Source organism: Mirounga leonina, unplaced genomic scaffold (assembly GCF_011800145.1).
Source record: "Mirounga leonina isolate KUSES-001 unplaced genomic scaffold, KU_Mleo_1.0 Mir_115, whole genome shotgun sequence".
NCBI lineage: Eukaryota > Metazoa > Chordata > Mammalia > Carnivora > Phocidae > Mirounga > Mirounga leonina.
Genome location: NW_023270268.1, coordinates 75,324,584 through 75,337,379, shown reverse-complemented (window position 1 = coordinate 75,337,379; position 12,796 = coordinate 75,324,584). Strand labels below are relative to the sequence as shown.

The window sequence follows — 12,796 nt, the reverse complement described above, 5'->3', positions numbered from 1 at the left end:
TCTCAGGGTTGTTATTGATCTCAGGGTCGTGATTGATCTCAGGGTCATGAGTTCGAGCCCCACATTGGGCATAGAGTTTACTTAAACACACACACGCAAAAAAAAAACCTCTTCTGATTAACTGACCTATTTTTATAAGTTGCAACACAACAATGAAAGTGACATAATATTCAAGCTAATATTCAACATGCAAGTGATGTTGAAGGGCACTAGCCAAGAGAAATGACATCCTGTTAAGTAGCACTTGTTGAGACAAATTAAATGAGAAGACAACTTAAGAATATAAAACTTCATTGCAATGCTCAAGAGACTGTCAAAGGGTCAAGCAGTCTGTCATTGGCAGTATGGTGGCACTTGATAGATTGGCTTGCCACACTTCCATAGATTTGGTCCGTAAGGAGACTGAATGGATTTTTTTTAAAGATTTTATTTTATTTTATTTTGACAGAGAGCGAGAGAGGGAACACAGGCGGGGGGAGTGGGAGAGGGAGAAGCAGGCTTCCCACGGAGCAGGGACCCCGATGCAGGCTCTGGGATCATGACCTGAGCCGAAGGCAGATGCTTAACGACTGAGCCACCCAGGCGCCCTGGGACTGAATGGATTTAGACAGTTTATTATTTACATAGATAGCAAAAGAAAGATATGGTTATCACCTTCCTGTATCCCTAGTCCCATAGGATGACACCAAATAGGAGAGGCTACATGACAGATCACGGGAACCCTGAGTCACTCTGTTATTGAGGAAAAGGGCAGGGTGGGCGTAGGAAATAGAGTGGGTGCCCTCTTACATTTTGCCCACTGGGTGCCTCCCTTGCTTACCTTAGTCCCTGTCCCTACCTTAGAACTACTGTTGAGCAGTTCTATAGATTTACATAGAAGTTTGCAGCTTGTACTAGGGAGAAAGCTCTGCATTCAACTAAAACTAGGGAAGTAGGTGAGAAATGACCTATGGCTAATACCTCCAAGATAGAGGTGAGAACCTGCCTCAAGACAGCTCCACACCATGCTCATCAACTCTTGATCCAGGAAGAATTTCAGGCCATTCAGAACTATTAAGTCTTGCCTACATGGCCTTTGTGGAGACACTCAAGGTTGCTAGGAGGCCTCTGTGGAGTTGTTTCCCTAGAGACCAGTATCTGAAATAAGAAGATGAAGCTGAATTTGTCGCTTCCTATAATAAGGAAACCTAGGCTCCTCATGCAGTTTCTCGGAGGCAGAGCAGACTGTTAATCTTTCATGATGTTTTTGAGCAAGGTGGAGTTCAAGGGTTCTCAAATTTTCAGAGGCATCAGAGATCTCACCTGTAGGAGCTGGTTTTTGTCAAATGTTGACCCTGAGAGGCGTGCACTGTATTGTTTGTGATTGGCTGGCCGTTAGAAATGAGGGCTGTTGGTGATGGGTTGGATACCTTCAGACTGCTGCTTGTTCCCAGGGCTTCAAGGCAATCCTACTTTCCTCAGACTTGGAACCTGTTTTTATTTCCAAGTGGTAAAAGAATATGAAAATAGTCCCTAATCATTGCTGAGATTTGTGAAGCATCAGTGAACAAAATCATTCCATTGTTTCGTTTTGTTTTCCTCTGAAACTTCCAGACTGCCTTATGACCACTTGATGGACTGTGAGGACCACCAGAGGCTGATACCATCTAGAAAAACCTTGTTTCGGTGGTGCACTTTTGGAGGGAAGGGCCTGGGCCTGGTTTATCTTTAGTCTCCTGCCTAGGCCAAGCTCCTAACAGCTGCTCAATTCATGAATGAATGAAGCATTAGAAATCACAATCCTTAGGAATGACAGAAGAAGAAAAGAGAGGGTTTTGTTTTTTGTTTTTGGTCTATTTTGTATCTAGATGAGATGCCAGAATGTTTTTTTTTGTTTGGTTTGGGTTTTTTTTAGATTTTTATTTATTTTTATTTGACAGAGATAGCGAGAGCAGGAACACAAGCAGGGGGAGTGGGAGAGGGAGAAGCAGGCTTCCCGCGGAGCAGGGAGCCCGATGCGGGGCTCGATTCCAGGACCCTGGGATCATGACCTGAGCCGAAGGCAGACGCTTAATGACTGAGCCACCCAGGCGCCCCGAGATGCCAGAATGTTAACTAAACTTACTGCAGCAATCATTTTCCAATCTATGTGAGTCATTATGCTGTACACCTTTGACTTATATAGTGATGTATGTCAATTATATATCAACAAAACTGGGGGAGTTTTTTTTTTTTTTTTTAAAGAAAAAAAGAGAAGGTTGGGGCAGACAAGATACCCATACCTTTCGCTAGGTTCCGCCGTTATAGTAAGACAGATAAAATCACTATTCTGTAAGTGGTTGGTACCATACCGGTTTAGGTGAAATTCATGGTGCGTGTATTTTAAGTTCCAAGCGTGTGTCTTATCACCTAATTGACAAGACCCCAGGTATCCATCCCGGTTAAGACGGATCATGAAGATGAAAACTGATGAGGACAGCTCCACCAACCTAGTGAGCCCAGAAGTTGTCCAGAGAAGTCAGGGTTGCAAACTTCGACTTGCTGGCAATTGCACCCATTTTCCACCGTCCTCTCTGATCTAGGATATGATGGGAACCAACCCAAAGAAGGAGACCACAAGCGCCTGCAGAGCGCGGGGCTGGGTTCGTGGAGGAGGAGAAGCGGGTGGGAGGACGGGCGGCGGCGCCCCGGGCCCGGGGACGGCGGGAGGCGGTGCCGGGCTCGCATTGGCCCAGCGGGCGCTCCTCCTCTCGGGGTCGGCCCCACGCGGGGGGAACGCGCCATCGCCTAGCGGCGGGAGGCGGAGGCGACCTTCGCGACCGAGAAGACATGGCCGAGTACACGCGGCTGCGGAACTGCTTGGCGCTGATCCGCCTCCGAAACCCGCCGGTCAACGCCATCAGGTAACGGGCTTGGTCGCCTGCGGCTGGGGGACGGTGGGCCCTTCGCCGCCTGCCTGCTCTGAGGCTTTGAACCCCCTGCTGGTTTAAACGCAGAAAGACACTGGCACAGATTGAACCGCGGCGCATGCCAGGGCCTTCTCTTAGGTTAGCTTGGTTGACGTTCGCAGGGAGCTCTGATCCCTGTTTCACTGGTGAGGAAACTGAGGCTCAGAGGCAGACAGATGGCTGCTAAGTGGGCGGGCTGGGCTCGAACCCGGGTCGTCCGTGCCAGGTTCGTGCTCAGCCCTTCTGCTCGTTAGCAGCTTTGACTCCTCGGGTGTACGTTCTGTTCCAAAGGTACAATGCTAGCTGGACCCTGATCCCTCACTTCCCAACCTCAAGTCCAGGCCACCCTAACAGTGTGTGACTGAAAGATTTAAAAATCCGATGAGAAGGTGGCTTCACGTTTGTAAAAAAAAAAATTAACAAAGGTCCTCATTCGTGCCAAGGCAGTGAGAATAGGTGAATTGTGATGTGGCGCAGAAATGCAAAGTTCTTTCTCCTGATCTGTTCTAAACTCAATGCCTTGGTGCTTCAGTGGTAGATAACGTTCGGAGGAAGCCCGTTAAGTCGCATTTCCTGAATAACGAATGTGCAGTTTATCTTCTTTTATTTCATCATGGAGCACCTTCCTTATTAAGGTTTCCCACAGATGTGTGCCCTGTACTTACAGCCGTGCTTTCTTTTTTCCTAAAGTTTTTATTTATTTATTTGACAGAGAGACAGAGACAGAGAGACAGAGAGCGCACAAGCAGGGGAAGCTGCAGAGGGAGAGGGAGAAGCAGGCTCCCCGCCAAGCAGGGAGCCCCATGCGGGGCTAGATCCCAGGCCTTTGGGATCACGACCCAACCTGAAGGCAGACGCTTAATGACTGAGCCACCCAGGCACCCCTAACAAGCCGTGCTTTCAAAACTGGTGGCTTTCTGTTTTTAATTTAAAAAATGTTTAATTATATAGGTTTGGTTCTTACATATCTTTGTAAAAAGGAAAGTGATCCATCAGCCCAGGAAAGAGCCACCCATCCTCAGGGAGTAGGATTAGCAGAAATTATAATTTACAAAGAATATATAAAACAGGGAGAAAGATCTTTGGTCAACATTCTTACGACATACCGCTGGAGCGAATAAGAGACTGGAATGAGGAGATCTGCTAATTTAACTGTGTCATCAGATTTGATTTTATCATGAGTATTAATGTACTTCTTATTTTTAATGTTATTGCATTTAATAATACAAAAAAAGAGCAGGAATAAAATCATACAAGAATATGTCCACTTTCTTGCCATTCACAGAAAAAAAAAACCAAAATATCTGTTATTTTGGGTTTGATGAAGAAAAACATAAGTGATATGATTACATATCCATTTTGGACTTGTCTGTGTTTTAATTAGAGATACTAGGTATCAGGACTCTGCCTCAGCCTCTGCTCATAACAGGAAACCATGCCCATCACGAACTTGGGAAAAAAGTTTCACAGTCTTATACCCGTAACTAGAAATATTTTCTCATAGCAATTTTAAACGTTTCTCATATTTAGCCTGCCCTTTCCCCCCTTGCAAGAGAAATGTTTGTATCACCTCCTAACATTGTGGTGAAGTTTACCTATGCTGGAGATCATAAACTGTCCTTGTGGAGGTGTTAGCTACCATCATGGAAAGCCTCTCCAGCAGGCTTGGCTGCCCAGGGTTTATTTCAGCTTCATCAAGTTTTCTCTACTTGGGAATGCTTTCCCACCCTTTCTTCTATCTTCTTCTGAAGTTATATATACACATTTTTTAAGATTTTATTTTTGAGTAATCTCTACACCCAATGTGGGGTTTGAACTTAAGACCCCAAGATCAAGAACCACATGCTCTACTGACTGAGCCAGCCAGGTACCCATTCTGAAGTTATATTTTACACAGAGGTATGTATCCCAGCATGTTCATCAAGTTTAACAGGTTGCCTATATTTTTCTTTTTTTCTTTTTTAAAGATTTTATTTTGGGGGCACCTGGGTGGCTCAGATTGTTAAGCGTCTGCCTTCGGTTCAGGTCATGATCCCAGGGTCCTGGGATCGAGCCCCACATCTGGCTCCTGGCTCAGCGGGGAGCCTGCTTCTTCTCCCTCTCCCTCTGCCTCTCCCCCTGCTCATGCTCTCTCTCTCTCTGTATCTCTGTGTCTCGAATGAATAAGTAAAATCTTTTAAAAAAATAAAAGATTTTATTTTTAAGTAATCTCCATACCCAACGTGGGGCTCCAACTCACAACCCCAAGATCAAGAGTCTCATGTACCACTGACTGAGCCAGCCGGGCAGCCTCCCCCCATTTCTTTTCTTTATGCTTTTCTTTCCTTCATTTTCCCCTTCCTACTTGTATATGGGAAATTATTTCTTTCTAGCTCACTGATTCTTACTTGAAGTTTTTTTTGTCCCCCAAAAAAGTTTAGCCAGCGAAGTTTCCTTCCATTCAGATGAATGCCAACCCTCTTTATAAGTATAGGACATGTCTGATTACTAGGCCTGTCTCTCAGAACAATGGCTTTCATACTTTTTTTTTTTTACTGTAATCCATACAGTAAGAAATCCCATGTTTTACATAGCAACTTGATATACACACATACACACACATAACTGAAAACAAAGTTTTGTGAAACAAAACTTATCCCTACGGGGCGCCTGGGTGGCTCAGTCTGTTAAGCGTCTGACTCTTGATTTCAGCTCAGGTGAATCTGGGGGGCAGGTCGTGACTTCAAGCCTTGCACTGGGCTCTGTGCTGGAGGTGGAGCCTACTAAAAACAAATAAAAACAAATAAAAAACCACCCCCACCCTTATCCTTACATGTTATATAGTTTATCATATTCTATTTTTCTCTTCTCTTCTATTTCTTTGATTAAAAAAGTGCTGGGGCGCCTGGGTGGCTCAGTTGGTTAAGTGACTGCCTTCAGCTCAGGTCATGATCCCAAAGTTCTGGGATCGAGTCCCACATCGGGCTCCCGGCTCAGCAGGGAGCCTGCTTCTCCCTCTGACCCTCTCCCCTCTCATGTTGTTTCTCTCTCTCAAATAAATAAATAAATAAATAAATAAATAAATAAATAAAATCTTTAAAAAAGTGCTGGTCACAAGCTACAAACTTGATTTGATGACCTTTGGTTTTAAAAAAACTGTCACAAGAAAGACCTCCTAAAGTCACAGAAACTAAAGAGCTTTGCTCAGCACCCATGAAAATGTTATCTTTACTCTAGATTTCTCCATACCTGGACAATATTAAGGGGACAAAATAATTTCTTAGCCCCTGTAAACTTGTCATTGCTACAAGGCTGTGGTCCCTTTACTCGGCTTGAATCTAGTAAAGCTGTATCTGTTTACAGCCATTTTCATTTCCCTTTGTTTCATTTTTGCAAAATTAGCAAGACCGTAAGAAATAGAAGAGTAGAGTTTGGTTGAAATGAGGGAAGCCGGCTTCTTGTCCTCAGTGGCACTGATTTTGGCTACTTTTGCAGCCATTATTTACCCAGAGGAAATACTTGCCTTTTGGGCTTCTGAGTATTCTGGATGGTTCCAAATCTCATTAGTAGGTTGGTTTGTTTGTTTGTTTCTTCTTCTTCTTTTTTAAGATTTATTTATTTTAGAGAGGGAGAGAGAGAGTGAGCAAGCACGGGGGGAGGGGCAGAGGGAGAGGGAGAGAGAGTATCTCAAGCAGACTCCCCGCTGAGCACCGAGCCAACTCGGGGCTCCATGTGGGGCTGGATGTGGTGGTGGGGGACTGTGTTGGGGGACTTAGTCCCATGACCCTGAGATCAGGACCTGAGCCGAGATCAAGAGTTAGTGCTTAACCAACTGAGCCCAGGCACTCTTAGCAGATTTGGTTTCTAATTAACTAGTCAAAGCCAAGAGGGTTTGTTTGGTTTCATCTAGGTTAAATGATGAAAAGTAACGAGGTGAAAGGGAGTTAATATATACCAGTATCTCCTTTATTTCCCGAGGTGTTAACTCATAGTTGCTGGTCTGAACATTCTGACTTTTCTAGGAGTTTGTTGTTGTTTCGTTTTGTTTTGTTTTAAGATTTTTTTTCACCCTGTATACTAGAACAGACACTCCACCCAGAATGCTTAGAATTCCAATGCAAAATTGATTGGACTCTGGTTCTGTCATTTTTCCTTTAAGTAATTCCTCATCACGTTTCCTAGGTTCTCCTCCTTCACTATCTCTTGACACTTAGTGATCCTCTACTTCTTGGCAAATTCTCTTCTCTTGATCTGTGTGACTTTGGGCTCCCTTGGTACCGAATCTCTCTGCTGAGCCTCTCCCACTTCTTCAATGAGGGTGTATCCAGAGGATTTACCCTCAGCTCTCTTTTCCTTGTGCAGACTCATTCAATCTTGACTCTCTTCTATGGATGACACCCTCATCAATGAAACTTAGCAGTCTGTTATATGCCTTTTCTTTCCTAGACCTTGCCTTTGCCTCCTAACTTAGTTAGTATTAGGTTTGGCTGTCAGAGACAGAAAACTCACAAAAGAGTAGTGGATTAAACAAGAAGTTGATTTCTTTCACAGCAGTGTCTTTGAGTGGTATGACTGCTCTGCAATCATCAGGGATCCCATCCGTTTATCTCTTGCTCTGCCATCCTCAATACAAGGTTTCCACCGCTTGGTCCATGATGGCTGCTCATGATCTAGCCTTCACATCCCCATTCCTGGCAGAAAAGGAAAAGAGAAAAGCATACCCAATCCTTTAAGGACTCTTGCCAAAGTTGCAGCCATCTTATTGGCCAGAACTTAATGTCGTACGCTGGCTTTACTGCATAGCGGGCTGGAAAATGCAGTCTTGATTTTAGGCAGTCATGTATCCAGCCAAAAACTAGATGCTTAATACTTGGAAGAAAGTGGGGAGGGTTGGATATTTGGGGTAACTTGAAGCCCCTGACACATCTCTTAGGTTGTTTCTGTTAGACTATTTCAGTTTTCTTATATTTTGCTAATATGACAAATTGTAAGTAAGTTCTCTTTGTGAACGTCCACATCACTTTTTTTGTACTTTTATTACACCACTCATCTTAGTGTGATATTTTATTATTTCCTAGGATGTTGTAAACTCATTTTCCAGTACATAGAGGATGTACAGTAATATTTTAAAATTGATGAGTACTGCTTCTAAGTGGTCAAAGTTACAGCAAAGTTCAGGAAAATACTTTTTTAAAAAAGTTTATTCATTTATTTAGCTTCGTGCTTAATTCACAGTTGACATACACATTTTTTTTTAAGATTTTTTATTTATCTGAGACAGTGAGAGTGAGCGAGAGAGAGCGAGAGCATGAGTGGAGTGGAAGGGCAGAGGGTGAGGGAGAAGCAGAGTCCCCACTCAGCAGGGTGCCCAACCCCGACGTGGGGCTTGATCCCAGGACGGTGGGATCACGACCTGAGCCGAAGGCAGACTCTTAGCCAACTGAGCCACCCAGGCGCCCCAACATGCATATTATCAGTTGTTTAATTAGTGAAAACTGAATAGTAAGTAACTAGGGTTTTTATCCATTGTGTGTATGTTTAATTTTTCATTGTTAGAAAAGGAAAAAACTCTGAGATGGTAGAAATTCAATTCTAATGCCTCATATATTTTTTTTTCTTAGTACGGCTGTACTCCATGGAATACGAGAGGGACTGCAGAAAGCTGTAACAGACCATACAGTAAAAGCCATTGTGATTTGTGGAGCGGATGGCAAATTCTCTGCAGGTAACCAGTCTCTCGCCCTCTCCCACTGTCTCCGGAAACCAGCCACAGACTGAGACCCATACTGCATGCGCTATCTCTGTGGGTAATGCCTTAGGGTGGGTAAAGGATATGGGAGACTTGAGTGGGAATGAGAAACATTGTAGAGAGAAAGAATCACAAAGAGACCCAGGGAAGACTCTGACCTTACTCTCTTTTATATTGAATTGGGCCTTTGGAGGACATTAGGTGCCAGACTTGATGGGTGTTATGCCTGCTAGTATATACTAACTAACACTAACCACTAGCAGGTATGTTCGTACATCTCTGCTCTGCATATACCTCCACCCTATGTGAGCTTGGGCAAATCCCTGTAATCTCCTGAACCTCAGTTTCTCTACTTAGAAGTAGATAGTAGGGCCGCCTGGGTAGCTCAGTCGGTTAAGTGTCTGCCTTATGCTCAGGTCATGATCCTGGGGTCCTGGGATCGAGCCCCACATCGGGCTCCTTGCTCAAGGGAAGTCTGCTTCTCCCTCTGCCTCTGCCCCTCCCGCCCCCCGCTTGTCCTCACTCTCTCTCTCTTTTTCTCTTTCTGCTCTCTGTTTCTCAAATAAATAAATAAAGTCTTTAAAAAAAGAGAAAGTAGGTAGTAATATCTATCTTAACAGGTTTTTTGAGGTTGCATGAGATATATCTGAAAGTCCCTAGTTCAGTGCCTGCCTGCATCAGAAGATGTTCAGTCAGTGTTATTTTTTATTTCACACAGAAATTTGAAATGGAATTCATTTTTCTTCTGAGAGTCACGCATCTCAGGGACCATGGCAATCTTTATTGGGTTATTCCATGAAGATGCAAAAATATTGAAAACATATGGCAAAAGAATCTGAAATGGGGATTCAGTGGTATTTGTGACAACTTTTCTTTTCCCAATTAAATATGTTTATGCCCTTTAACAAAAGTCACGTGGATAGGAGGGCCTATGTGATCTTACTGCAGCCAAGGGAATTTAATATATGTTAACTGAAACCTGAGAAGAAATAGATATTGGAATCATGACAATAAAGAAATGCAAAAATGGGGGTGCCTGAGTGGCTCAGTCGTTAAGCGTCTGCCTTTGGCTCAGGTCATGATCCCAGGGTCCTGGGATCGAGCCCCACGTCGGGCTCCTTGCTCGGCGGGAAGCCTGCTTCTCCCTCTCCCACTCCCCTGCTTGTGTTCCCTCTCTCGCTGTCTCTCTCTCTCTGTCAAATAAATAAATAAAATCTTTTTTAAAAAAGTAAAAATGTCAGTCATTATAATAATTGCCTACTATGTGCCAGTTGTGTAGGTTATTTATTTATTAATAATGAAAACAGTATTTTTACACATATTCTATTTTAACCCTCAGTAAATCCTACCATCTCCATTTACGGATGAGAAGGATGAGCCCGAGAGAGATTAAAATACCGTGCCAAATGTTAACCAGTTATTAAATGGCTTAATTGTTGTTTGAAAACTTGAGGTCAGGAGCCCAAGATAGTGACTTTGCGGCATGGAGAGAGGGATCCCAATGATGAAGAACTTGATATTTCTTTGTAAGAAAGGAGGTAGAAAAGAGAGAATGTAGTTAGAGCTCAAGGACAGAAAAAAATTATTCTCCTAGAAAAGCATTAGAAGTTGTTAGACTTAATGGATTTATATAGAACAAGGCACTCAACAATTGGAAAATATACATTCTTCTTAAATCTGCAACATTTACAAATTTGACCAGATACTGGACCACAAAACTTGTCTCAATAAATTTCACTTAGAATGCATTCTCTGACAACAATGCAATTAAACTAGAAATCAATAACAAAAATATAACTAGAAATACCCATATGTTTAGAAATTAGATTCATTTCTTAACAATCTCTGAGCCAAAGCAGAAATCATAATAGAATTTAGAAAATATGTTGAACTAAATGATAGTGAAAATGCAACATATATAACTTGAGGGATACAGCTAAAGCAAAACTTAGCAGGAGATTTATAACCATAAAGGTATTTATCAGAAAACAGACTGAAACATAAAAAAGCTAAGCATCTGTATCAAGGAAATAACAAAACAAGCATGAAATAGACCCAGTGAAGTAGGAGGAAGGGAATAAGGAGGAGGAGAAATTAATGAGATAGAAACAAATGTGATTCAAGATTATGTCAAAAGTTAGTTCTTTGAAAGATAGTAGGAAGGGAAAAAGGAAGGGGAGAAATTGGAGGGGGAGACGAACCATGAGAGACTATGGACTCTGAGAAACAAACTGAGGGTTCTAGAGGGGAAGGGATGGGGGGATGGGTTAGCCTGGTGATGGGTATTAAAGAGGGCATGTGAATGGAGTACTGGGTGTTATACACAAACAATGAATCATGGAACACTACATCAAAAACTAATGATGTAATGAATGGTGACTAACCTAACATAATAAAATAAAATTTAAAAAAAACTTAGTTCTTTGAAAGACTGGTAAAATTGACAAACCTCTGGAGAGATTGATCAAGAAAAAAAGAGAAGGCACAATGTATATAAGGAATTGTGAATGGGATTGCACTGCAGATGTTGTAGCCATTAAAAAACATAACAAAAATATTATGAAAATATTATGGCTTACCAATATGACTCAAGAGGAAACAGAAAACCATTAAAGAAATTGAGTCAGTAATCAAAAATTTCACAAAGTAAATTCCAGCCCCAGGTGACTCTTGGGAAGCTCTAACTAAAAAGTCAAGGAAAATATTATTTTAATTTTACACAAATGTTTTAGGTAGTAAAAAAAGAGGGAACACTTCCCATATTAGTTTCCTAGGGCTGATAACAAATGACTTAAACTAGGTGACTTAAAACAACAGAAATCTGTTCTCTCGTAGTTCTGGAGGGCAGAAGCTCAAAATCAAGATATCTGCCAGGCCATTCTTACTCTGGAGACTCTAGGGAAGAATCTTTCCTTGCCTTCTCTAGCTTCTGTGGTTGCTGGCAACCCTTGGTGTTCCCTGGCTTCTTGCTCTCTCACTCCTATCTCTGCCTCTCTCTTCCCATGGGCCTCTCCCCTGTGTCCAGATTTCCCTGAGCTTATACAGATCACCCTTATCCAGTATGACCTCATTATTACTCAATTATATCTGCAAAGACCCTATTTCCAATAAAGTAAGTGTCATAGGTTCAATCCAGTACACTTCCCAATTCGTTGGGTGAGGCTAGCATAACTTTGGTACCAACACCTGTCAAGGCCAGTATGAAAAAGCAAAATTTATGAATGAAATTTGCAATGAAAAAAAAAGCAAAATGAAAGGCCAGTTAAATTCATAAACCTAGATATAAAATATCTTGAACAATATATTATAAAATTGAATCTAACAACATATAAAAAGTGGAAGACATCACCTTTTTCCCATAAATACCAGATTGGTTGAACATTAGAAGATTAATGTTTTTCATTCTATATGAAAGATTGAAAGAGAAAAAACATGTGATTTTTTTTTCAAGAAATGCAGAAAAAAACACTTGATAAAATCTGACATGTATTAAAAATAAAAATTCCTGTAAACTAGGTATAGAAAGAAAATGTCTTTATCCATTTTGGAAAACCTACAGCAAATATCAAGTAAAATGGTAAATTGAAAGCTTTCCTTATGAGAAAGGAAGAAGACATGGCTAGCTGCTATCACCATTTCTGTTTGACATTGTGTTCCAGGCCCTGGCCAGCCCAGTAAGGCCAGAAAAACAAATGAAAGGTATAGGGATTGGAAAGGAAAAAATGAAACTTCATTATCCAGAAGATATGATAGTGTTTGCAGAAAAATCAAAATAATCTATTAGAAAATTATTAGAATTAATATGAGAATTTTGCTGGATGTACAATCAATATCCAAAAATTAATTACATTTCTTTTTTTTTTTTTTTTTAAGATTTTATTTATTTATTTGAAGAGAGAGACACAGCAAGAGAGGGAACACAAGCAGGGGGAGTGGGAGAGGGGGAAGCAGGCTTCCCGCGGAGCAGGGAGCCCGATGCGGGGCTCAATCCCAGGACTCTGGGATCAGGACCTGAGCCGAAGGCAGACGCTTAACGACTGAGCCACCCAGGCGCCCCTAATTACATTTCTATAGGCCAGAAATACACAGTTAAAAAATGAAATCACTGTACTCTTGTCTGTGCCTTGGTTTCTGTAAAATG

At 42.0% G+C, this 12,796-nt stretch overlaps 1 protein-coding gene across 1 annotated transcript in view; it reads left to right on the top strand.

Annotated features, from left to right (window-relative positions):
• The first annotated feature begins 2,729 nt into the window (after window positions 1–2,729).
• EHHADH (enoyl-CoA hydratase and 3-hydroxyacyl CoA dehydrogenase) overlaps window positions 2,730–12,796 on the top strand; it is a 47,797-nt gene continuing 37,730 nt past the window's right edge. Inside the window, exons 1-2 of the mRNA XM_034999749.1 lie at window positions 2,730–2,882; window positions 8,528–8,631. Coding sequence (XP_034855640.1) covers window positions 2,809–2,882; window positions 8,528–8,631 — 178 coding nt within the window. The 5' untranslated portion in view covers window positions 2,730–2,808. The remainder of the gene's footprint in view (window positions 2,883–8,527; window positions 8,632–12,796) is intronic.